This window comes from Naegleria gruberi (assembly GCF_000004985.1).
Source record: "Naegleria gruberi genomic scaffold NAEGRscaffold_12, whole genome shotgun sequence".
Taxonomy (NCBI): Eukaryota; Heterolobosea; class Eutetramitea; order Acrasida; family Naegleriidae; genus Naegleria; species Naegleria gruberi.
Genome location: NW_003163315.1, coordinates 358,233 through 381,283, shown reverse-complemented (window position 1 = coordinate 381,283; position 23,051 = coordinate 358,233). Strand labels below are relative to the sequence as shown.

Genomic DNA, 23,051 nt, shown 5'->3' with positions numbered 1-23,051 from the left:
CTCAAAGATAATTGGTTGAGAATATCACGCCACAAACATCAAGATTGAGAAAGAGTTTCTTTTTAGATTAATTACAACTCTCCACGTAATCTCCTCAAGTAAGATTCTTAATAATATTCATTATCATCGATATCCAAGTTCTCCTCTCAAAATAACTCTTCGAAACAACAAATATTATTGCCTCCCAAAAGGCTTTATTTTGCAGTTATGATACAAAGGAGCTTTTTGATTTTAATATTTTTTTAAAAATAGTTGAAAAAAATACCGAGCATTCAGTGTGCGTATTCTTTTTTTTTTCTTGCTGATTTTTAACCGCTTTGTATTGTGTTATTGCTCTCTCATCATCATTGTTTGAATATATTCAATATTTAGATTCTCCAACAATATATATATAAAATGGCTGAATTGGATCAATGGATAGAGAAGGTAAAGAAGTGCGATTATTTACCTGAACAAGATTTGAAGAAATTATGTAATATGGTCAAGTCCATCTTGATTGAAGAATCTAACGTACAACCTGTTTCATCCCCTGTAACAGTATGTGGTGATATCCACGGTCAATTCCACGACTTGTTAGAGTTGTTCAAGACAGGTGGTGAATTGCCAGATACTAGATATATATTCATGGGAGATTTTGTTGATAGAGGATACAACAGCTTGGAAACTTTGACTTATTTGATGCTCTTGAAGGCCAGATATCCAGAACGTATGACTTTATTGCGTGGTATGTATTTTATATTGTTTGAATATTAATTCCGTTTTCTTATTATTAATAGGTAATCACGAATCTCGTCAAATTACTCAAATCTATGGTTTCTATGATGAATGTCAACGTAAATATGGTAATGCTAACGCTTGGAAATATTGTTGTGAAGTTTTTGACTGTTTCAATGTTGCTGCTGTTATTGATGGAAGAGTTTTGTGTGTTCACGGAGGTTTGTCTCCCGATATTCGTACTTTGGATCAAATGAGAACTATTGATCGTAGACAAGAAATTCCACATGAAGGTCCATTCTGTGATGTCATGTGGTCTGATCCAGAAAATATTGAAACTTGGGCTGTTTCTCCTCGTGGTGCTGGTTGGTTGTTTGGAAGTCGTGTCACATCTGAATTCAATCATTTGAACAATCTTGAACTTATTTGTCGTGCGCATCAATTGGTGCAAGAAGGATACAAGTATCATTTCCCAGAACAAAACTTGGTTACAGTTTGGTCAGCTCCAAACTATTGTTATCGTTGCGGTAACATGGCCAGTATTTTAGCTTTTGATGATAACTTGGGCAGAGAATTTAAGAGCTTTAAGGAAGTTCCTATTGACCATAACATACAACCATCCAATAAGGCAATGTACTTCTTGTAACTTTATATATATTTCACAACTAAATTTTATTTAACAAAAATGTAAAATAGCTCTTCTTGCTGCATCTTCTTTAGCTGTCTTGTAATCAATTCCATAACCAATTGACAAAAGTTGTTGGTCTGAGGAATAGATTTGTACCATTTGAGTTTGTTCAAAGCTGTTTGTTAAGGATGAATAGGTTGGGAGTGTTTTAAATTGTCTCATGTGGAAGTATTCAAATTGCTCAACGATTGTCATTTGTTTCTCAAACGCTTTCTTTGTAGAAATTTGAGCTAGATTGCTTTCGGTCAGCTCTGTAAATCTAGGTATAAATTCCTTAACAATGAAAGGATATAAAACATGATTCATCATAATATCAAAAGATTCAATATTCATGTAAATATTACCAATAATCGCCTTGAATATTCTCTCGTGTGCAGACTTGTTAATAAAATCGTTCGAAGTAAAACTGATATCTTTTAAGAGTGGCTCTAATTCCTTCAAGTTATTTTGTTGAATATAAATGTAGAATAATTGATTATTATTCAAGAAATATTCAAGTAAATGTTCCTTAATTTGGAAATCTTTTGTAATCTTGTCATTGATAATGTTGAGAGTTTTACCTTCAGCCATCAATTCTTGAACTAACGAAAGGTTTTCATTAAAATATTTAGTAAGTATATATTTCAATAATTGATGTCCAATATAATATAAATCATTTTGTTCCTTAGATTTGTGTACAAGTACATTATAATTTAAAAAGTATTTTTCCAAACTAATTTTAGTATGTTTGAAGAACACACTATTCTTGTAAACGCCATGAATTTTGGCAATTTCTTGTTGTGTAAAGTAATGTTGACGATTGGCTGTATGTTCAATAATTTCGGAACCTGTTTTAACTTGAGAATTTGCAACAAATTCAACCAATTCTTTTTTCAAAACATCCGACTGAGCAAGAATAGGTGAATCATCCTTCAATACTAAATTATCCATTTCACTAATTAATTCATGATTTTCCCTATTCACTCTAGTCTTTTTTGCCATCTTGTTTTTCATTTGTGGTGTGATGGCACCCATCTTTTGAATAATTAATTGATTAGTAAAACTCTTATTATTCAGCAAAATTGATGATGAAAAATTTCTTCTTCCTTGTTGTTGTTGTTGTTGGAGAAGAGATAGTGTTCGGAATGTCAATTTGATTGAATTTCTAGAATCGGAAACCAAACGACCGAGTTTTGGTGCTACACAGTGATGCATTGTTAACATGTTTTTTTTAAATCAAAAAACTTCTTGTGGTATTTTTCATTCCCGCAAATAATTATGATATTTAAATTATTAAAATAATTATTGAATGATGAAGACAATTGAGATTTGCATCAGAATTAAACTGGGAGAAACCAAAATAATTTCTTAATCTATTTGAAATTGTTTTTTTAAAGAAGAATTAAGAATTGCACATTTGAGGTAACTTTTGCCAGATTGTTTCTCTTTCCATTTAACAATAATTTCCCTTTTACCACACATTCTCAAATAAAGTAAAACAATACTCTTCCTTAAAAGACCTCAAAACAACATCATTGTAATCATCATTCCAATTATCTTGTTCTCCGGATTGTGCGGGTTGTGTATGGTGGAATTGCGCGAATTTCGCCAAACACGAACAACCAGCCTCCAAATAGTCTTCAAACCTTTGCTTGCCAACATACAGAAGAAAACCGTTTCCCAAGCAAATTTCTCCAACTCTATTATCACCTCCAACGAAAAATCCAAGTGTGTCATCCTCTTCAGCTGCACCTGAACCCGAACATACCACACAATAAAAAATGTTAACTAAATGTTCAAGAGGAGTTGTTGCCTCTGTTAGCAACAAGATAACCAATTCTATTATTACTACTCAAACAAGTAGAAATTTCTGTTGCTCGGCAATGATGAGAGGAACAAATTTGCAACAACAAGAAGCAACTTCATCATCAGCAACAACAGAGGATATTTCCACAAGTACTATTGTTAATAATCAACAAGATGGAGGAATTGCTACTCAAGAAAAGAAATGGACTAGTGGAAATACTTCTATTGATTTTTCCAAAGTTGAACTTTATTATGACCAAGTTTCATCATGGCAATTATTGAAAACCTATACTGCTTTAACAAGTTGCAGATTGCCAGGTGTTAGAACTATTGGTGCTGAAATTCTTGAGAAAGGAGGACCTGTTGTTTCTCAAGCTGTTAAATATTCTTATTTCCAATATTTCTGTGGAGGTGAAACTTTACCAAAAACCAAAAAGGCCATTGTGGATGTAACTCAAAACAAAAAAATGCATTGTATCTTGGATTATAGTGTTGAAGGTCCAGTTCAACCATTGGAAACTTCTGTTATTAATGTAGATAGCTCAGAAGTTGTTGAAGATTCTATTTGCAAAGTAATTGCTGAATCAATTGAATTTATGGGAGAACAAAATAGAGCCATGAAGAGAGATGGTATTAATGAGCCACTGCCTTGTCCATTTGGTGTTGTAAAAGTTACTGGTATCTCTAGTTGTATCCTTTTGGAAAGATTGAGTAAGATTTTATGTTATGTTCAATTATTCCCAGAATCTGAACATGCCAAGAAATTGCTCAATACTAATATTTATTTCTTTGGAGATATTGCCTCTGATGTCAGCACTTTTGATTTAATGAAAGAATATACTGTCAAGCAATATCCTAGAACTGTTGCATTTAACTTGAATGAAAACACACCGCCGGAACCTCTCTCTCAAGTTGAATTAACAAAATTGGGTAGAGTTATTCAAAGACTCACAATGCTCTGTGATGCTTGCGTCAAGAATGGAATGAGTTTGTTGGTTGATGCTGAACAAACTTATTATCAAGCTGCAATTGATCAATTGTACATGATGATGAGCATCAAGTATAATAATAAGGAAATTTTGAAGAATAGACAAACACCAGTTGTTTATAATACCTATCAAATGTATCTTAAGGATGCTCTCCATAGATTACAATTCGATTATCACTTTTTAACTCAAAACGGATTACATCATGGTTCAAAGCTCGTTAGAGGTGCTTATATGAAATCTGAAACAATTAGATCTAACGAAATGGGTATACCATATCCTTTCCAACAAACACTGTTGGAAACTCACGTCAACTATGTTAGAGGAGTTGAATTTTGTCTCGATAATTTATATAGTGAAGGAAATATTGGTGTCCTCATTTGTTCACACAACCAAGACACTTTGGGAATGAGTAGTAGATTGTTAACTGAAAAGTATGGATTTGAAAAGAAGGATCCACGTGTTATGTTTGCTCAACTTTATGGTATGGGTGATAATTTATCTCATGCTTTGGTTTATCACGGATATAATGTTGGAAAATATGTTCCATTTGGTAGTGTTACTGATGTTATGCCATACTTGGCTAGAAGACTCATTGAAAATGGAGATATGTTGAGTGGATCTACTGTTGAAACTCAAAGAATTAGATCTGAAATTGTTCGTCGTGCCGCCATCTATTCCAAAGCAGTTTATTCCAAGATTGTTCAATTTATGGAGGAAAGAAAGAACCAATCATCACCCCCACCTACTGCAACTGCTTCCCAATAAATTTTGTCAATTATTAATAACTAATGAGATTTAATTTCTATATTGCTCCAATTACAGATTATCTTCCTCACTTGAATAGAGAAGTAATTATGGATCCTACTCTATCAGCTTACTTTGAAAACAAAGCAGCTTAAGGGAAGGCTTATATGTTTACGATCAAACTCTAAAAAAAATGTTAGCACAAAAAGACACTTCAAGAGTTGAGGAGATGAATAATCTTCTTCAAATTGTTATAAACCACCTCACTACCACCTCCAATGTTTATGCTCCTCCAAAGGAACTTGTATTGATATTGCTTTCTGTTCAACAAATACAATCAGATTGGAAACGTTATTTGAATTTGGAGAAGAAACCTTCTACCATGAAAGAATTGCTTAAAAGTAATTCTCAACTGGTTATGATTTTAATGGATTATCTTTCTGATAGCACAGCACTCAAGGATCTTCTTATTAACATAATCCCAAAGAAGGTTTCAAACATCCCTAAGGTTAACCATGTAGTAACAAAGGTCATCACCAATTATAACGGAAACTATCTTGATTATATTAAATTAGGCTCTGATCGTGTTGAACAACAAGTGATTATGGATTGCATTAGAGAAACAATGAAGGCTGATAGAGTAAAGGAAGAACCTTCTGTTGATTTAAAGAATGATGAATTAGACGAAATATTTAGAAAGTTAGGCTACTCAAAGTCTTCCAGATATTGTCTTGTTAGAGCCCTATTGTACTTCAATTGGAATATTAATTCTTCATTGCAAGAACAGATCACCAAGTGCTTCCTAGAGAGCAACAATAAGGCTCATATTTCCATTACATTATTTAACAAGATTAGGAGAGAACTTGATTTTTACTCTTTTGAATTGCATCAAGAGATTCAACAGGATTTATGTAAGGGTGTTGAAACAGTGTCAGATATTTTGAACATGAGAGAAGATGATTTTGAAAAGGTAAAGAGAATTGTTGTCGACACCAAGAAAGCAAAAAGAAAGGAATTTCAAGATGCCGCAAAGGTCTTGTATGGGCCAAAGAAGAGCAAGAAACAACCTACCATTAAGCAATGTAAGGCTCTTTCAACTGTTCAAGTTTCTATTGCAAACAACCCAATTCAAGAACAAAGCACACCTCTTAAAACAGAACCAAAGAAGAGCAAGAAGGAAATCAAGAAGCAACCACCTGTTAAACAAAAGATTCCAGGTGCTAACCTTGAAGATACCGAATGCTTGCCTTGTCAACAAGTTGCAAATCCAAACACTAACCCAACTCAAGGACAAGATACAGATGTTATCCATTCAATTCAAGTAGCTCTCACAGGTTTGAAAATTGTAAATCCAAACACCAATCAAATTCAAGATGTTCTTCTAGCAACAGAGACCGCTCATGAAGATGATACAACATCTATTTCTAGTTCAAGCGTTTTATTTTCAAGTAAGGCAGTCGAAAGAGATGAGGATCAAAATTTGGAACACAGAAATTTGCTGGCTGAAAATAACAAATACATTATTGACAAAATTACAGAAGTACTTATTGAGGCAATAACTGAAAATAACAAATATATTATTGAAGCAATGGCTGAAAACAACAAAAAATTAATGAAACACATTTCTGAAGTACAAAAAGATAACAAAAATAATTAAACTATACCTAATGATAGGTCACATCACTTTTGATGAGGTCATTGGTCATTGTTAACACAATAAACATTACACTATTCTTATTATTTAAAAATAAAATTAAAAAAAAATGATTAATGGATCTTCGGGTGATAGTACTAACATGGATTTATTTATTCATCACAATAATTTCGGATCGGGAGGAGAAGAAGGATCTTCACAATTAATTAGAGAAAAATCCTTTGGAGATTCAGTGATGATTTGTATGACTGGACAATGTGCTCCGAATTCTACTAAATCACATCTTCAAATTCCCTTCTTTCTTGCTGATATGACTGATGCTGGCGGAGAGAGTTTGAGTTATTCATCCAGTGGATTTGTAATTAAATCTAATAAGGAGGAAAATACATATTTTGTCATTACGAGTGGAACATTATTGTCTCCGTTTATTTCTAATATTTCAAAACAGAGTGAAGAAGGAAGTATTGTGGAAATTATACCAAAATTAAATTGTAAAGTGACTATTACTCTACCAAATGGAGATATGTTATTTAATGAAATTCTTCCTTCACAAGTGAAACGATTTGGAAAAGTGCCTAATCTTAAACTGTCTCATAATTCAGTGAGCTCATTTGTCAAGTCGGATATTCAATTAATGGGATTATTTTCACATACTACTACTGATAAATATATTCATCAAATGACTAATCAATTACAAGGTTGGTATTGGGGCCATCCATTGGTGAGGAAGGGAAATCAGAATGTTGGACATACTCTTAAATCCTCATTCAAGGAACCTCATTCTAAATTTGATGACCAACAAATGCCAAATAATTCTGTGGAAATACCTTCTTCACTGATTACACCATCAACTATGGCTGTTTTCAAGATTAAAAACTGTGAAAGTTTGAAAAACTATGCAGTTTCCATACCAGATGTGGAATATAATGGAGATTTTCTTTCACAGGGAGATGATTTATTCATTGTTTCATCTCCTTTCGGATTACTTTCACCTCATTCCCTTTCCAATCATTTAACAAAAGGAATTATTTGTAACAAGATTAATAACAATAATAATTCTCAAAATTTGGCCATCATTACAGATTGTCAGATACATCCAGGAAGTGAAGGAGCTCCAGTCTTTGCGAGAGTAATTACACAAACCAAGTGTGTAGGAGTAAGTTTATTATATAATATTTACATTTGATGGAAATGATTCTAGTTTTGTACCTTACCTGTTCGTTCTATATCCTCGAGTAATGGATTGAATATTGTAATTTCCATTGATCCTTTTGTAAAACTATTGAGAGAAAAATTTATTGGAACATCACCTAATATTATTCTTCCAGTTATGGATAAATCAAATGATATTTACAATATTACCAGAAATAAGATTGCACTCATAATAATTAATAATACTTGGGCAACTGGAATCTTATTGACCCATACTGGTTGTAAGTATGATTAATGCATTTATTTTAACAATAGTCTTGTAGATATAATGACTAATTCACATGTGATGGCACCTTTCATGCAACAGAAGGAGGATGGCACCTTTTTCTTACCTGATCACCTTTCAATCGTTGTTCAATTGGATTATGATTTGAGGGATAACGAAAAGAGTCATAAATTCCATCAGGCAGATTTGATTCTTTATTGCAGCTCTGGTCCAGTAAGTTGATTTTCACTATTCTTATGTTAATCCAAATCAAGCTTGATGTTGCTTTGCTGAAAATTCATGAATCAAGTGTTTGCCAATTAGTGCAATCAAACTTAATCGAAACGAGTGGAATTTTGCCATGTTCTAGTGATGTTCAAGAGGGAGAGGACGTTTATGTTGTTGGATTTCCATTGATGCAACCATTGAATACCTCAAGATCTATAAAACAATGTACAATTACTAAGGGTATTGTATCCAAGGTTGTTTATATAGGAAATAAGAGAGCTATGGTCTGTACAACAGCCCACGTTCATGATGGAAATAGCGGAGGAGGAATCTTCAATGCTAAAGGACAATTAGTAGGTCTAGTGACAAGCAATGTCAAGTACAAGCTTACTGACAGAACATCAGGTCATGTGCAACCACTTTTAATTCCGAGCATTAATTTCTCAATCCCAATCGATCAATTGGAGCCTTTATTGAGATGTATATTGAATGTAAAATGTGACATTAAGAGGGAGTTGAATAATATTTACAATACTCCAAACCAGACCCTTAAAGAGGTATACTCCTTTAAACCAATCTCACCTCTGCCTTCCTTACCTCAAAGAAATATTCAGAACACCAACAATAATAACAATAATAGAACTCACACCCCAAGTAAACTTTAAACCACTTTAATTTCCAAACTGTTTTTCTAATGAGTTGAGAAGAGAACACAAATCCACATTGGCAAGGTTTCTTGTCTTCAATTTCAACACTAAACTATGAATGTCCATACTTAAGGCAAGACCATGCATGATACTGTCCTCTTCATCGGTTGGTTGTTCCTTTGAATCAACCTTGAGAAGTATTGTTAACGATTTGATAGCATATTGACAAGCACTTTCATCAAAGTCTTCTCTTGAAATCTCTTTTTCCAACATTTCAAAGGAGGTGGAGAATAACCTAACCATCATTTCTTCATCTGGAAGCTCATTTACAAATAATAGTGAGAGATTGTGAAGGAGAGCACCGTACGTTTGTCTATATGCAGGTTTTGAGGTTGGTTGTAAGGTGAAAATTTTGCTTTCTGTCAACTGTTCCAAGATTTTGTCTGTGAACTTGTTAACATAGACTCTACCTAACCTTTCCTTAAAGAGATTGTTAATAAGTCTAAGAGATACAAGGCAGTAGGCGTACGAATTTTCAACTGTTGCCTCACTAGTCTTGTTAAAGATATTCAATAATAAATGGTCCTTTTGATTCTGTATGAAAAGCTTGGAGAATGTATCTGAGACAGTCTTGTTGTTTACAATGGCAATACGCAACAAGTCAATAATTGGGAAGAGGTTTTCGAATTTCCATTGTCTGAGGATAGAATTCACTAAGGAAATTTCTGTAATTTTCCAACCACTCACATTCAAAAGCGATTGAACTTGTATATCTGTAATTGTAGGACTAGGTTCACGAGAAATCAATTCCTTGAGTTTTTTCTCAACACCTGCAATGTTCACTTGGTCAAAGAGAACATATGAAGTACTAGTTGTTTTTGTGAGGATGGACCAATTTACAATTTTGTGTTCTTCTGATAAACCACCTGTTGAAGCAGTTAAGCCAATTCTAAATTTCTTTCCCTTTCCAAATACTCTCTCAAAATCAACAGATACATCCTTCAGTATCAAATATTCCTTCTCTAAAATAATAGATAATTTCCCTCCTTGGATAAGAAGTTGACAGTTGTGAATTTTTCCATCTGAAAGAGTAATAGGAAGACTTGTTGTACATTTGAGAGAATAGTCGTGATGTGCAGAGTTTGGTTTGTCATATCTTGTTTGGATAGAGATATGGTTTGAATCTGGATCTCTTGTTCTATCGAAGGTTTGGTAAGTATCAAATTCGATTGCAATAGAGTTTGGTATTCCTTCATATCCCATTCCACTACCAGGAGCTCCCATTTGTGCAGCATTATCATTGGAGTGCATAATCAGGGCAAACCCATCGGCTCCAGTTCCATTCTTTGTAAGTTGGAACGAGAATTCAATAACCATATCACGCACATCCAACTGATCATTAAACACTATTGAACCGCATTGAGAAGTCTTGTTTTCTGTAATTATGATTGAATTATCATTCAAAACTCTACAATTTCCTAGACAAGATAGAGAATTTGTTTTCTTATTCACTTCAATCTTGTTGGTATAGAGCTTAAGGCTATCCACAACAGATTGCTCTAACTTATATTGAGGAACAGGACAGCTATCGTCATCACAAGATGTTTTGCCTGTTTCTCCTCGAGACTTCTTCCACTCTTCAGAGCCGGATATTCTTCCTCTTTGTTCTTCCAATGTGAGGTCAGACGAGGATTTTTGCTTTTGTTCAATTTGATCTTTTTCCTTTGTTTGTCTATTTTTAAGGAAGGTAGATCTGTAAGGTGGCATAAATACATGCAATTGCTCATTAATGTTTTTCAATGTGCTTTCTAACCAAGGTTCACTAATGCCTTGAGCTCTTCTTCTTTGTTGGAAGTCGTCAGAATAGAAATTTTGAGTATATCTTTTTGTGACATCAATTACTTCCTCTGCAGAGAAAGCAATAATATAAGAGAGTTTCTTTTGCCATCCAGCTTCATACATCATTGGTGAATCCAGTGTTCCTTCACATGAATCAGCATGACACCATCCATCCAAATAAACCTCAGTCCAAACGTGATCAGTCCAATCAAGAACATATCTTGCTTCATATCCCATAGCTGAGGCCATTAAAGTGAAACATTGAGCCCACTCACCACATCTTCCTCTTCTAGTTTCCAATAATTTTCCAACATAATTATATCGAGGAAATCTGGTAGTTTGTCTACAATTTGGACATGAATACAATTCAACAATACCAGCTAAATTTTGTTGTTCCGAAGCATTAGGAGCAACTCCTCCCATTCCGTTTGTATTTGTTGCTTGACAATGATCACAAGGAGGATTATTAACCCACTTGAAAAAATCACTCTTAAACCAATTTAATAACTCTTGAATGATGAAACGTTCCAACAATGGATTAGAGTTTGGATCATTCTCCTTTTTCATCTTGTATTTTTCTTGTGCTCGTTCATGAATTTGATCCACAGGAATCAAGGCTCTTGCTTTAGCTTTCAATCCCTCATCAACATATTGTTGTGATTGTTTTTGCGAGCTGATCAAACGAGAGAGAAATTTACGTTCCGAATCCGATTGTTGTTGTCCAAGCATTTTTTTAAATCTAATTTTAGCTTAAAAAAAATTGTTTGTAAATTTTTATTGAGGGTTAAATTGATTGAGAGATTTTTAATTCTTAATTACATTTCAAGTGAATATTCAAGGAATGTTTGGAGAAGGATAATTAATTACAATTGATTTATGAAATTTACATGAGAGAGCATTTTTTGGAAGAGTCATCGTCCTTGTAAAGACCTAAGGCACATTGGATTGCTGTTGCAAATAATTGAACAACTGTCACATCTGATATGCACGTTGTTTCCACATAGGTTTTACATTTACTTCTTTTAGCTTGATGAACCATGTGTTCATAAGTAGTATACCTATTTTGATTTTGTGTTCCAATTGAAGAATCATTCTTAACAAGATCAAGTTTAGATCCACATAAGACAATTGGTGTATCAGGTGAATATTTCTTAATTTCAGGAATCCACTATATAATTAAAATTGAGATAATCCAATTTCCATTCATGTTTTGAAACTTGGGTTTCCAATAAAAAAACTTACATAATGAAGAGCATCCTCCAAAGTTGACTCATCAGTCAGTGACACACAAATTATAAAAGCCATAGTATTCAAATATTGTAATCTTCTCTTTTCCTCATGGGCAACTCCCAATTCACTGATACAATCCCAAATTTCAGTTGTAACTTGTTTATCATTGACATCAATTTTAGCCAACTGAATACTCGTATCTGTAGAATGTTCATACGATTTATTCATATCAAATTCACATTTAGCAAATCGAGTAGCTAATGATGTTTTTCCACTATTAGGAGATCCAACCATTACTATTTTGATTTTAAAATCAGGATCATTCAATAGCATTTCCACTTCATTGCTGATCATATCTAATATTGTGATTTCCGATAATTATATTTCATCATGATTTAATATATTGATATATTGAATATATTGAATATATTGAACATATTCAATAATATTGATTGAATATTAAATCGGAAGAAAATGCATTAAAAAACGAACCATCATTGTGGATTGACCGACTTGCAAACATTTTTTTTCTAAATGGCTTTCTAATTGGGAAAGAGAATGTATTAGATGAAGATGGTTGAATTATTGTGAGTTTTGATTTTCCTAGAACAATCGGAGTTCAATCAGAGTCATGTAACACTTGTTGAATTATGAATTTAGTGTGCTGAGGGTTAACAAAAAGATTAAGCCAATTAATTAGTTAGAGGGCTGTTGACCACAATTTTCTTGTCTAACACTCTCTTGATTGAGTCAATTTCTAGTAGAATCGCAACCTAGAAGAAACAACAGATTTTCTTATTGTTACAAAGAAAGGTTTTTACAACATTATCAGAACTAGTTCTGCAAGATCTTTTGACATAGTTCATTTGCCTTGGGATAAACTGGTGTCATCCAATCTATCATATCCAACAGAAACTTTTTTGTCTTTTCATTATAATGTTTGATTAGAACTTTTTTCAAAGCATGTGTCAGGTTGCAAAATAATATTTCTTGCTCCTTCTTTTCAATTTCATTCGAATAGGTTTTAAATATCTCAATAATTTGAGTTGCTTGTTTCAATTTCGAAAAAATACATGATAGATAAATGGGTGGATCAGCGTTTAGCATTTCATCAACAGTTCTCTTAAGATCAATTTTCGAAAGCTCAATAAGCATTTCTTGTTTTTCTATGGCTTCTTTCCAGTGAGTGAAGAAAATCTCATAAAAGTGATGTCTGTGTTTTTCGTAAAATTCATCTCCAGCACTTTCCTTTAGTCGAATAAAATTGGAAAACAAATAATCAATTTCCCATGAATATCCTTCATAATTAATAAAAAAATTGAATGCCTTTTCTTCCAATTCATTATTTAAAACATAATCCCTCTTAGTGGTAAAGAACTTTTTACAATATTCCTTTCTAACATAAAGATTATGTGGTGCTGTAATGACTTCTTCTAAAAACACTTGGTTGAAAATTTGTAAATTTTCAATTACCAGCTTGGATGAACTAGGATTTCTAAGAATTTCTTTGAAATGTTCCATATAATCTTGCTTTCTGTTATAAAATAATTGAAATATTTGATAAACAGTTGAAATAGCTCCGTTTTGTGGCTGGTGTTTCAGTTTTAGTAAGTAAATAGCCATTTCATAGTTACTGTCCTCTAAATTGTTTTTGTCGAATCTTCTAACCATCAAAGTACATAAAAACTCGTTTAACCAAAGTAAACTGCCATTACGTCTGAGAGCAGTAGTAAACAACGCAGCATCAACTTCCTTAGTTTCCATCAATTCATGATAATATGAGGAAGTGAATGAATATGAGAGGATGGAATTATTTGGCTCCATTAAACAAGCATCAATAAATATTTTCTGCAATGTTTCGCGATAGTGTTCTGAAGTTCTAAAAAGAGGTAATACATATCCAATAACCAATCTTCTCTTCTCAACAGAATAGCCACTTCTCAATAAATAAGCCAAATGAACAAGTTTGGTGTTTGGACAAGTTTCTCTGAAAATATTTGTGATCTCTTCATGAGATAAATGCCAGCTTTTGTTTTTAATAACAATGTCTAAGAAATCAGATATGCACCTACCAATACGAAACATATCTTTGCACTCGATTGAAGTATTTCCATCCTCATACATTCCTTCTCTTTTTGCTAATTTTATCCACATATTGGGATTACAAAATATTGAAGAATAGAATAGATTACATGATATGGCTAAGTTAAAAATTTCATTAACTTTTAAAAAGTTAATAGCAGTTTCAAATAGTAACTCCAGCGCCATGAAATTAAAATCATTCTGTTTGCATTGCGATTTTGTAGAACTAGTATCAGACACGGTTTCGTTTTGAACCATTTTTTCTGTTTGTCTTTGGTTCCAGTGAATATAAAGTTCCAAGTTCAACAAAGTTTCTCAAGTTCTCACTTAGTAGCATAAAGTTCAATTCCCATTTCATTAGTTTACCCTTTATAAATCAAAATAGAAAGGAGCATTCGTATTATTCAAAGCTGCATTAATAAACTTGACTTTCCCTTCTCCTAAATCAATATTCTCATGCCCATACTTTGAGTGAGCATGCCCGAATGCCACAAATTTTAAATTTTTCAAATTATTTGCCTTTTCAAATAGGAATTTTCTGAATGCTGCGCTTCCAGATCCATCATCGAAAATATCTTGTGGTGGCTCATGATTTAAAATGATATCTACATCCTGTGGAATCATGTTATACTTTTCCATTTTCAATTTGTTAATAAGGGCTTGATGTTGAGAAGCTGGAAATTTGGAAAATTGAAAGGAGTCTTCCTTCTTTGATTTCCATGATATTCCATGAATTGTTAAACCACATATTTTTACATTCGAATCAAATAACAAATGAGTAGCATTCGAAAGATACAATTCTTTGAATTTTTCAACATTGAAATCTAATGCCTCCATTAGTGGACTCGAATGATTTCCAATAATTACAATAATGAAAGAAAACAAATGTTTGATCTTGGCCAAAAATTCTTGATTAAAATTAAGAACAGGTTGTTCCTTTCCATAGAAACCAAAATCACCACAATGAAGAAGAATTCTCTCCTCCTTGTTGGATCCTTCCAAAGCCTTTTCCAAATGTTCAATGTGCCGAGCGTAGAATTGATGAGTATCGCTCATCAATACAATTCTCCTCAATTTTATGTTATCTTCTTCCGAGCCGGCTGATGATGTAATGTTGTTTGTTGTATTGAATTGTAATTGAACAGGTACGGAACTGGCAAGTTTGGGGAGAGAAATATTTGAAAACATTTTTTTTAAATTGAAAAATTTATCAAATAATCAGTGCAAAGATAGTGCTATTATTATATTGGGTAAATTTACAATTATTTATACAAAAGGATCATGATTTAGAGATCAACCAAACGAGATTCAAGTCTCAATTGATGTTCAACACGAGCTCTGGAATTTTCACCATATTCACGAGCAACTGTACGATAAGTGTCAAGCTCATTCTTAAGCATCAAAGCTTGATGTCTCTTATTGGCAAGATTCAATTTGTACAAAGCAATTTCAGCCTTCTTAATAAGTTGAACCTTATAGGCATCTTTGAATTCATCAGATGATCCCTTTTCAGCAACAATATCATCTAATTTCTTTTCTTGTTCTGTCTTATTTAATGGTCTCAATTCTGGGAACTTTAAACCTTCCCATGGTTTCTTTGGCACAAAGGTTACATCTCCTTGAATCAATTCAGGTTCAGCATGTTCCAATGAAGATTGCAAGGCCTTTCTTTCTTGTGGAGATGGTACTATTTTACATTCACCATAAAGTGATGAAACAAAAGACTTTAATTCATCCATATTCGGAGTTGAACCCAAGAATAAAACCATAGGTCCAGCATTCTTTGATGCAATATCAATCTAATAATTATTGTATATAATAATAATATTAATAATTCATTGATCCGATCATCCAAAATTTTAATATCAAACAATAATCATTCACAAAAAACAATAAATTTCATCATAATTTGTCATTATCATCACCACCAATTGTATAAACAATCATCCATTATTAATCTTCAAAAACCTACATCAAAACCTTTGTATGAAAAAATTGAGTGTGGGACGGTGGCCATTTTTTTTAAAATTATTGGAAATTGTAGTGTATTTTTAGAACAGTCTTTTTATGTGCATCAAAAACAAAATGCCCAACAAAAACATTAAGAATTAAGAGAATGAAAAGTTAACTTCAATTTCTTTTCTTCAGATATTTAAATTCGACAGTTTTAAATAATTTATAATTATTAAATTACATGAATGAATATTGACCTCTGCCAATTCGATTGATGTTTGATGGCCAATATTATTAAAAAAAATGGCAACGTTATTACATGATATCGGAACGTCATTCAAACCACAAACACTAATTTCAACGATTAAATCGACAGTTACTCATACTGTTGATAATATTGTTGGTAAACAAGATACAGCACTTAACTTTGCCAATACAGATGGTACTGTAACATTGGAGGATATTCTGTCATTGTCACGTGTCACTCAAATTGATAAACAATTAAAAGCGGAAGAGGAACCACCAACAACTGATGAAATGATTGAATTATTAGAACCATTTTCACACGAAGAATTTAATCCACATTATTATGTAAATACAATTTTGGATAAATCAAAATATGACAAGAGAATGGAAAAGAAATTGTTGAATTTTGACAAGGCCAATTTGAGAGTATTTAATAGATTTACAAATAATGAAAAGGATAATCAAGAAAAGGATAACCAAGAATATGAATTAAATGACGATGATGATTTAGATGATCCAATTTCCCCCTCATCTCCTACAGCAGGTTTGTTTCTTATTGTTCAATATTTTAAATATTGAATTAAATTATTTCATATCATTTAAATAGTTGGAGCTGCAAATAGTAAATTTTTGGAAAATAATTCGAATAATAATTTGAAAGAACAACTTTTAAACCCTGGAAAGAAACTTGTAAAGAAGGCAGTTCAAACCACAAAGAATATTGCAAAGGAAGTAACAGTTGCTGGTCATGAAGCTGAAACTATTATTAGTGGTAAGAAATTTCAAATGATTCAACAAGAAAAAATCACCAAAATTAGTAAGAATATTTCTGGTCACAATGAAAAAGTGCTTCGTAAAATGGAACAAGTTGTCTCTAGCAATTTGATTACAGATGTATATAATCACTATGGATTCTTTATTCAAACCTCTAAACACATTGAAAAAATGGATGGAGAATTAGTAGAGTTGGGTAATTTGTGGAATGAAATGAAGAGTACTGTTGGTGATGCGCTAGTGAGTTTAAATTCAACATCAACATTGATGGGAGAATTGTCAAATTCGTTCAAATCTAAAGGAAAATCAACAAATAGTTCACAAAGCGAATCAGAATTGAAGGATAAGGTCATGACTAAAATCAAAGACATCAATAATGACTTTTATAATGCCTTACAAATCAGAGATTTTGAGTCAAGTATTCAATTATATGATCTTGGAAGAAATATTGTTGAACAATTCATGACTGATCCAACTATGAAAAAATCAAAAGAGGATATTGAAGATGATACCGAATCTGAGGTCGAAATTGTTGAAAAATTCCAACAAACAGCTCAACGATTTGTTGAAGTGTTACTTATTGAACTTGTAAATTCTAGAAGCCCTTCCTATAGTGAGCTTGTTGTAAAATATTTGACCATTTTGAACAATAAGGAGGAGTCTATCAGTGTCTATTTGGATGCACAAAGTAAGATGATTGATGAAGTACTTTCTCACATTTCAATTGGTGACCCTCTGGCATTAAGTGAAGAACTTTCTGCAAGATTCTTCAATGCAGTTGCCAAGGTTTGCGAAAACTATATCATCATTTTTGGAGATGGATTGAAGAAAGAAACTTCCAAATCAGTTGAAGAAGAACCCTCATCAAACCCTGGCAATCTTTCTAGTCGTCACAGAAATACAGCCAATAATACAGCAAAAGTGAGTGAGAAGGCTGCTCAACTCCTTTCGAATATTCCTCACGGAGCACACAACAGCGGTTTCATCAATTGGGTAGTCACCCAAACCATTGAAAAGTTCTGCATGAAATTCAAAAAGGGTATAGGACCAGTTTTGAAAATGGATTTCAAGAAAATGACTCAAGCACTCACAATAGCATTTAGAAACTCACAGAAAATGAATATTCAAGGTCTCTCAGTTCAACACTTACTCACAGAGTTCTTTAGACGTGACTTGGAAGTTTCCATTCAACACTTTATGGATTTAAAGGCTTCACATCTTACCGAACTAGTGACCAATGAAAGTTGGAAAGGATTCAATTATGCTTGGGATTCACACTCACCAAATTTAACAACATCAAGCTCTGCTAACAATAGTAGCCTTGTATTTATAACAGATAGTGGTAAATATCTCTACAAGTTTGCTAATGAATATGTAGAGTATTTAAAGCCAGTTGCTAATGTTTTCCTTTATCAAGCAGCAGTCAATCCTGTCAAAGATATGCTGGAAGAATACATTTTGGATATTTTCAAGATGGCTAATACTCACTTGAGTGATCAACAATTCTGTTGCATGATTTGTAACCTCAGCAGTGTTAGATACCATCTACTTCCAAAGTTTTTCGAAAAGATGAAACAATTATTTGGTATTGAAATGGTTCAATTCTCTCTTTTCTTGAAGAGTACACACGATATTAACCAAAAGATTATTGAGAGATTTTGTGATAATCGTATTGCCATTATAATGGACCAAATGAAATTGGGAGAACCAAAGAATTATCCTCTTCATACTCTCTACTCTCCTAGCACAACTGCGGAAGGTCTCTCAAGCACAGATCTTGGAAAGTTGGTTGTTTCTTCATCTGTCACAAAGTTTGTATCATATGTGAAAAAGTCACAATCCATGTTTGAAAGTTTCCCTCAACTTCAAAAACAACCTATTGCAGCTAAACTTTTGGAACTTTACTTCAAGCACATGTTGGAAATTCCATTCTTTTGGAATCTTCTGGAAAATAAGAAAATTGATCCTGAATTGAAGGTAAATCCCATTAATGTTTTACAACTCAATTCCATGATATTGGATTTGGTTTTCATTGAGATTGTATGCAATCCAATCATGGATGAAAATTTGAGAAAAGGATGTGAAACTCTCAAAACCAAGATGGTTTCCAAATATTGTGCTCTAAATGGTATAGAAAGCTCTGCAGTTCTCAAAGAAGATTCATACTTTGCTCTCATTGTTAAAAAGCTGTCCCAGGAGAATGATTCTGTTGCTCAATTAATCAAATTCTTTAAAGATTTTTATGAAGGCAAGGATACCTCATCACCATATTCCAATAACTCGAGTCCTTCCATTTCTTCTAGAACTACCGAAAGACCAAGCAGTTCTGCCAATACAAGAAACAACAACAATACGGTCACTAGTACTAGCACTATCTCATCAAGAAGTAACAATAATACCAATAATAACAGCACTGCCTCTAGTACTGCTTCCTCTTCAAACACGGCTACAAGCTCCAGTCCGACCACAAGTTCAACTACCACAGCAACTAGAACAAGAACAAGACGTTTCTAATTTGATTTCAATCATTGGTTTCATTATTTTCATTTGGTAAAGATACACTAACTTTTACAATTCCAAACATCTTCTCGTAACTACTTGCTAAATTTTTCCACTTTTCAACTTCCTGTTGTAATTTCTTATTCCTTGAACTTGATGTTGCCAATTGTTTCCTCAATTCAATAATCTTAGTGTTTGGGGAGGTATCTGTTGGAGGGCTTTTAGGAGAGGAATACCTGGAAGGTGTGACACTTTTAGGACTTTTAGCATTCATGTTTGGAGACCTATGCTCTTTCTTTCCTGACTCATCAAAATCCCTTAAAATTGTCTGTGCCTCTTCCTCAGTCTTTGCATTCCTCAAAAGAGCAAATATAGTCTTGTATTGTAAAATTTCCTTATCTTTTCGTAAACTATCATCAATTAACCTGCTTACTGCCTTCTTGTGCCTAACACAGGAATTTACATCATTTAGTATTTTCCTAGTTTGTTCCTTTTCCAAATCTTGTTTCAACCCCTCAATTAAAGCCTGTTGTTCCTCATTTCTTCCCAATAATTCCTTCACGTATACCAGCAATTCACTAGCTTCCTTTTCAAAATTTCTCTGTTGATTATTTTCTTGTAATTCTTGTTGAATTGTATTCTCATCCCTAGAAAGTTCTAAGGAAACATTAATTTCATACTCTGAATTATTTGTATTATTTGTCTCCGAAAGCATTTCTTCCTGTTTACTAGCCATTTGATTGTTATATTCTTTTTCAATCATGGGAAGATCGATCGACACAAACGAAAAATCCATTCCGTCTTATTTAAAGTATTAGGTATCCTAATTGGTTGTTTTTTTTATTAATTTTAATATTTTTTTGGCGCCATAATTGTACAATGTTCTTTCACTTTTTTAAAAGGAAAATATCCACACAACAACAAACTTGAATCTACTTGTTACTCTTAATAATAGTTTTTCTTGTTAACAAATACATATGATATCAAGAATTTCACTCTCCTGTTGAGGCCAAAATTCAAGTAAGAAGAGAAAATTCATTTTTAAATTTTCAAAAAATTAAAAAAATGCTCTCACTTTCAAAATCGGCTTCTTTGGTGAAGAAGGTTTCATCATGTTCGGCCATAAATTCATCATCAATAATAACTACTAGAAATTACGCAATTCCAAAGAACCCAACACCTCAAGAACTTTCATATTTAATAGAATCCGCAAAGGACTATATTCGTCCAGTGGATAAACCTAGAATTCCTAAAACACCACAACAATTTAAAAAGGACGAAATGTTGGCCAATTCTTGGTCTTTATTAAAGAAGAGAATCACAGAAAAAGCCCGTAATGATGCCAAGAGAAGACTTAAATTAAAAAAGTCTGCTTTGGAAGCTCTTCCAAAGGAATTAAGAGTTGAAGCCGAAAAGATTGATTGGAATCTTATACCAATACAAGTTGGTGTTCAACCATTCAAAGATTTACCTGCTCAACCTGGATACAAACCACCAGAAGAACCACTCAACATTGAAGTTTAAACATTTGACATTTCCGATTCATCAATTAAAAACAAAATTTGGATTAAATTTATTTTTGATTTTGCATACCAGCTTGGAATCGTTCCGTAACACGCATATTGTGTTTAATATATTTAACTCCACATTTTGTGATACAAGCCTTTTCAACATCATCTAACTTGTCTCCTTTTGGTTCTTCAACACATTTATCAACACAGTGTCTAACCATTTCATTGAAAAGTTCCATAGCTTCCTTTAATTGTAATTCTTGCATCATTTGTTGTTGTTGTTGTCTTTGATAATTTTGCATCATTTGTTGTTGTTGCATTTGATTGAATTGTTGAGGATTATATTGATTGTTCATTTTGATAGAGGAAAATGTGTGATGAAAGTTGTTGTTGGTCTATTTTTTTAATTTAATTTTTATTTTTAAAAAATTCTCTAAATTGATTGAAAGCCTTCATCAAGCAATTAGATTTTGATAACCACCTTGAGTATGATGACTCAAATCTTAAATTGAGTCAAATTCATATGATGATGATAGTTTTATTATCTTGTTCTTGCTAGTAAAATGTTTGGATGATAATGAAGATGATCCATAGGATTTTACAGTAATACAAAATTATCATGATGACAAGATTGTGCCTTGTAGGCTCATATTCACTTGTAATTTTGTACAATACTTCATAAAAGTACAAGTGGATAGACTAGACTCGGATAACACTAAAAAATAGTAAATGTATTAATTAATCAAAACTAGGATATGGAAATTACTCTTATTAGCTTTTCACTTAATTAATTTAAGTTGATAATTTTATATTGTGAAGAAATTAAAACAATTAAAAAACAACAAAACATTGGAAATGGTAGAAATCAAGAATCCATCTTCATCTACAACTATTACTCCTAAAATTGCTGATACTGTTCAAGAGGTAAAGGAAAACATCCAAGAGAATATTGTTAATGTCACAGTTGACAATAAGGCAATTGATCAAACCATTGAAGGATTAAAGTCTCTTACCAAGGGTGAAATTCCTTCTAATGAACAACTTTTGAGTGGTGTTGAACAGGTGAAAGATATTGTTGACAAATCATCACAATATGTCACATCAAGTCAAAATATTCAAGAACGTGCTATTCACCTGTTAGACATTGTTAAACAATTAATTGAAGAGAAGAATAAGGATCAGGTATTGCAACAATTCATTTACAATACCAACATGTTCATTGACAAGTACTCTGATAAAGTTGTACATGTAGTTAAGGATACCACAAGTGATGTGAATGACCAACTCAATCAAGAAACCAAGTCTTTCTATGAATCAGTTCAGAACTTTTCCAATTTTATTTTTGAACTGTTTAGATCCAACTCATTTAGACTTTTAATGGTTGATACATTGAACTATTTGAGAGTATTGTCAAATAAGAGCCTCACTAACATTCATGTACAAGCTAACGAAGGTCTCAAGAGCTGCCATTCAAAGAATTGTCAATAATCTTGATGATGATGATGATGAGTTGAAAGAGAAGGTTAAGGATCAAATGGATGTTACTGAAGATACTCCAAAGAATAAGAGTGATTGGGAAAAGCCATTCTTAGAATCATCCAGTGTTGAATCTTCTTCCAAGAAGCAAAAGACTAAGGTTGTTGCTGCATCAGTAGAACCTACCAAGTCAGATGTCAAATCTGCTGAATTAAAGCAAGAAAAGTTAGAAGACCAAATTTATGATAGATTTAGTGAACTTATCAAGGAATTCTCTTCAAATAGATCTTACAGAAAGGCAGTTTTGGGATTCTCCAACATGTTCGATCAACTCAAGTTCATTTTCAATGATAACATTGAGAGTAACGTTAACGATTTGGTTAAGGAAATGCAAAATGACAAGTACTTTATCAATATGAAAGAGAATGGTGAAAAGTTGTTAATCCAATGGGTTGGTAATGAAAAGATCATCAAGGATATGGAACAATCATTGCAAGATATCTATAAGGCATTCAGCAATGACAAGGAGCTTTCCAAATTGTTAGATCAAGTTGAGAAGGACACTCGTAGATACT

The 23,051-nt window shown here is 32.7% G+C and overlaps 14 protein-coding genes across 14 annotated transcripts in view; 7 read left to right on the top strand and 7 right to left on the bottom strand.

The window, feature by feature from the left end:
* The first annotated feature begins 258 nt into the window (after positions 1–258).
* On the top strand, positions 259–1,398 carry NAEGRDRAFT_35944 (uncharacterized protein). Its single transcript, XM_002679817.1, has 3 exons — positions 259–277; positions 373–724; positions 777–1,398. The coding sequence occupies exons 2-3, from the start codon at positions 397–399 to the stop codon at positions 1,358–1,360; spliced, it is 912 nt and encodes a 303-aa protein (XP_002679863.1). The 5' UTR covers positions 259–277; positions 373–396; the 3' UTR covers positions 1,361–1,398.
* Positions 1,391–2,605, bottom strand: NAEGRDRAFT_65033 (uncharacterized protein; the record flags this gene model as incomplete). The annotated part of the gene is made up of 1 exon (XM_002679683.1): positions 1,391–2,605. The coding sequence occupies one exon, from the start codon at positions 2,603–2,605 to the stop codon at positions 1,391–1,393; it is 1,215 nt and encodes a 404-aa protein (XP_002679729.1).
* A 659-nt stretch (positions 2,606–3,264) lies between these two features.
* Positions 3,265–4,941, top strand: NAEGRDRAFT_47435 (uncharacterized protein; the record flags this gene model as incomplete). Its single annotated transcript, XM_002679816.1, has 1 exon — positions 3,265–4,941. One exon carries the CDS (start codon positions 3,265–3,267, stop codon positions 4,939–4,941), a length of 1,677 nt encoding a protein of 558 aa, XP_002679862.1.
* Positions 4,942–5,302: 361 nt separating this feature from the next.
* On the top strand, positions 5,303–6,577 carry NAEGRDRAFT_47434 (uncharacterized protein; the record flags this gene model as incomplete). The annotated part of the gene is made up of 1 exon (XM_002679815.1): positions 5,303–6,577. One exon carries the CDS (start codon positions 5,303–5,305, stop codon positions 6,575–6,577), a length of 1,275 nt encoding a protein of 424 aa, XP_002679861.1.
* A 139-nt stretch (positions 6,578–6,716) lies between these two features.
* Positions 6,717–8,234, top strand: NAEGRDRAFT_65030 (uncharacterized protein; the record flags this gene model as incomplete). The annotated part of the gene is made up of 3 exons (XM_002679814.1): positions 6,717–7,730; positions 7,776–8,007; positions 8,050–8,234. 3 exons carry the CDS (start codon positions 6,717–6,719, stop codon positions 8,232–8,234), a joined length of 1,431 nt encoding a protein of 476 aa, XP_002679860.1.
* Positions 8,235–8,875: 641 nt separating this feature from the next.
* On the bottom strand, positions 8,876–11,434 carry NAEGRDRAFT_78963 (peptide N-glycanase; the record flags this gene model as incomplete). The annotated part of the gene is made up of 1 exon (XM_002679682.1): positions 8,876–11,434. One exon carries the CDS (start codon positions 11,432–11,434, stop codon positions 8,891–8,893), a length of 2,544 nt encoding a protein of 847 aa, XP_002679728.1. The 3' UTR covers positions 8,876–8,890.
* A 154-nt stretch (positions 11,435–11,588) lies between these two features.
* Positions 11,589–12,289, bottom strand: NAEGRDRAFT_65028 (small GTPase; the record flags this gene model as incomplete). Its single annotated transcript, XM_002679681.1, has 2 exons — positions 11,589–11,873; positions 11,948–12,289. 2 exons carry the CDS (start codon positions 12,287–12,289, stop codon positions 11,589–11,591), a joined length of 627 nt encoding a protein of 208 aa, XP_002679727.1.
* Positions 12,290–12,769: 480 nt separating this feature from the next.
* On the bottom strand, positions 12,770–14,059 carry NAEGRDRAFT_65027 (uncharacterized protein; the record flags this gene model as incomplete). Its single annotated transcript, XM_002679680.1, has 1 exon — positions 12,770–14,059. One exon carries the CDS (start codon positions 14,057–14,059, stop codon positions 12,770–12,772), a length of 1,290 nt encoding a protein of 429 aa, XP_002679726.1.
* Positions 14,060–14,386: 327 nt separating this feature from the next.
* On the bottom strand, positions 14,387–15,205 carry NAEGRDRAFT_65026 (uncharacterized protein; the record flags this gene model as incomplete). Its single annotated transcript, XM_002679679.1, has 1 exon — positions 14,387–15,205. The coding sequence occupies one exon, from the start codon at positions 15,203–15,205 to the stop codon at positions 14,387–14,389; it is 819 nt and encodes a 272-aa protein (XP_002679725.1).
* A 7-nt stretch (positions 15,206–15,212) lies between these two features.
* Positions 15,213–16,034, bottom strand: NAEGRDRAFT_78962 (uncharacterized protein; the record flags this gene model as incomplete). The annotated part of the gene is made up of 2 exons (XM_002679678.1): positions 15,213–15,816; positions 15,990–16,034. 2 exons carry the CDS (start codon positions 16,032–16,034, stop codon positions 15,304–15,306), a joined length of 558 nt encoding a protein of 185 aa, XP_002679724.1. The 3' UTR covers positions 15,213–15,303.
* Positions 16,035–16,273: 239 nt separating this feature from the next.
* On the top strand, positions 16,274–19,504 carry NAEGRDRAFT_47431 (uncharacterized protein; the record flags this gene model as incomplete). Its single annotated transcript, XM_002679813.1, has 2 exons — positions 16,274–16,760; positions 16,824–19,504. The coding sequence occupies 2 exons, from the start codon at positions 16,274–16,276 to the stop codon at positions 19,502–19,504; spliced, it is 3,168 nt and encodes a 1,055-aa protein (XP_002679859.1).
* A 1,050-nt stretch (positions 19,505–20,554) lies between these two features.
* On the top strand, positions 20,555–21,013 carry NAEGRDRAFT_65023 (uncharacterized protein; the record flags this gene model as incomplete). The annotated part of the gene is made up of 1 exon (XM_002679812.1): positions 20,555–21,013. One exon carries the CDS (start codon positions 20,555–20,557, stop codon positions 21,011–21,013), a length of 459 nt encoding a protein of 152 aa, XP_002679858.1.
* Positions 21,014–21,062: 49 nt separating this feature from the next.
* Positions 21,063–21,302, bottom strand: NAEGRDRAFT_31882 (uncharacterized protein; the record flags this gene model as incomplete). Its single annotated transcript, XM_002679677.1, has 1 exon — positions 21,063–21,302. One exon carries the CDS (start codon positions 21,300–21,302, stop codon positions 21,063–21,065), a length of 240 nt encoding a protein of 79 aa, XP_002679723.1.
* A 553-nt stretch (positions 21,303–21,855) lies between these two features.
* The window catches only part of NAEGRDRAFT_65022 (uncharacterized protein), a gene marked incomplete at both ends in the record, with an annotated part of 2,124 nt that continues 928 nt past the window's right edge, over positions 21,856–23,051 (top strand). Inside the window, 2 exons of the mRNA XM_002679811.1 lie at positions 21,856–22,437; positions 22,511–23,042. Of these exons, the coding sequence (XP_002679857.1) occupies positions 21,856–22,437; positions 22,511–23,042 (1,114 nt within the window). The remainder of the gene's footprint in view (positions 22,438–22,510; positions 23,043–23,051) is intronic.

What these genes read in the sequence shown, in the direction of transcription:
- NAEGRDRAFT_35944 (XM_002679817.1), top strand. Translation starts at nt 397, where the DNA reads ATGGCTGAATTGGATCAATGGATAGAGAAGGTAAAGAAGTGCGATTAT. An exon ending in ACGTATGACTTTATTGCGTG is followed by an intron (nt 725 to 776) that starts GTATGTATTTTA and finishes TATTATTAATAG; the next exon opens with GTAATCACGAATCTCGTCAA.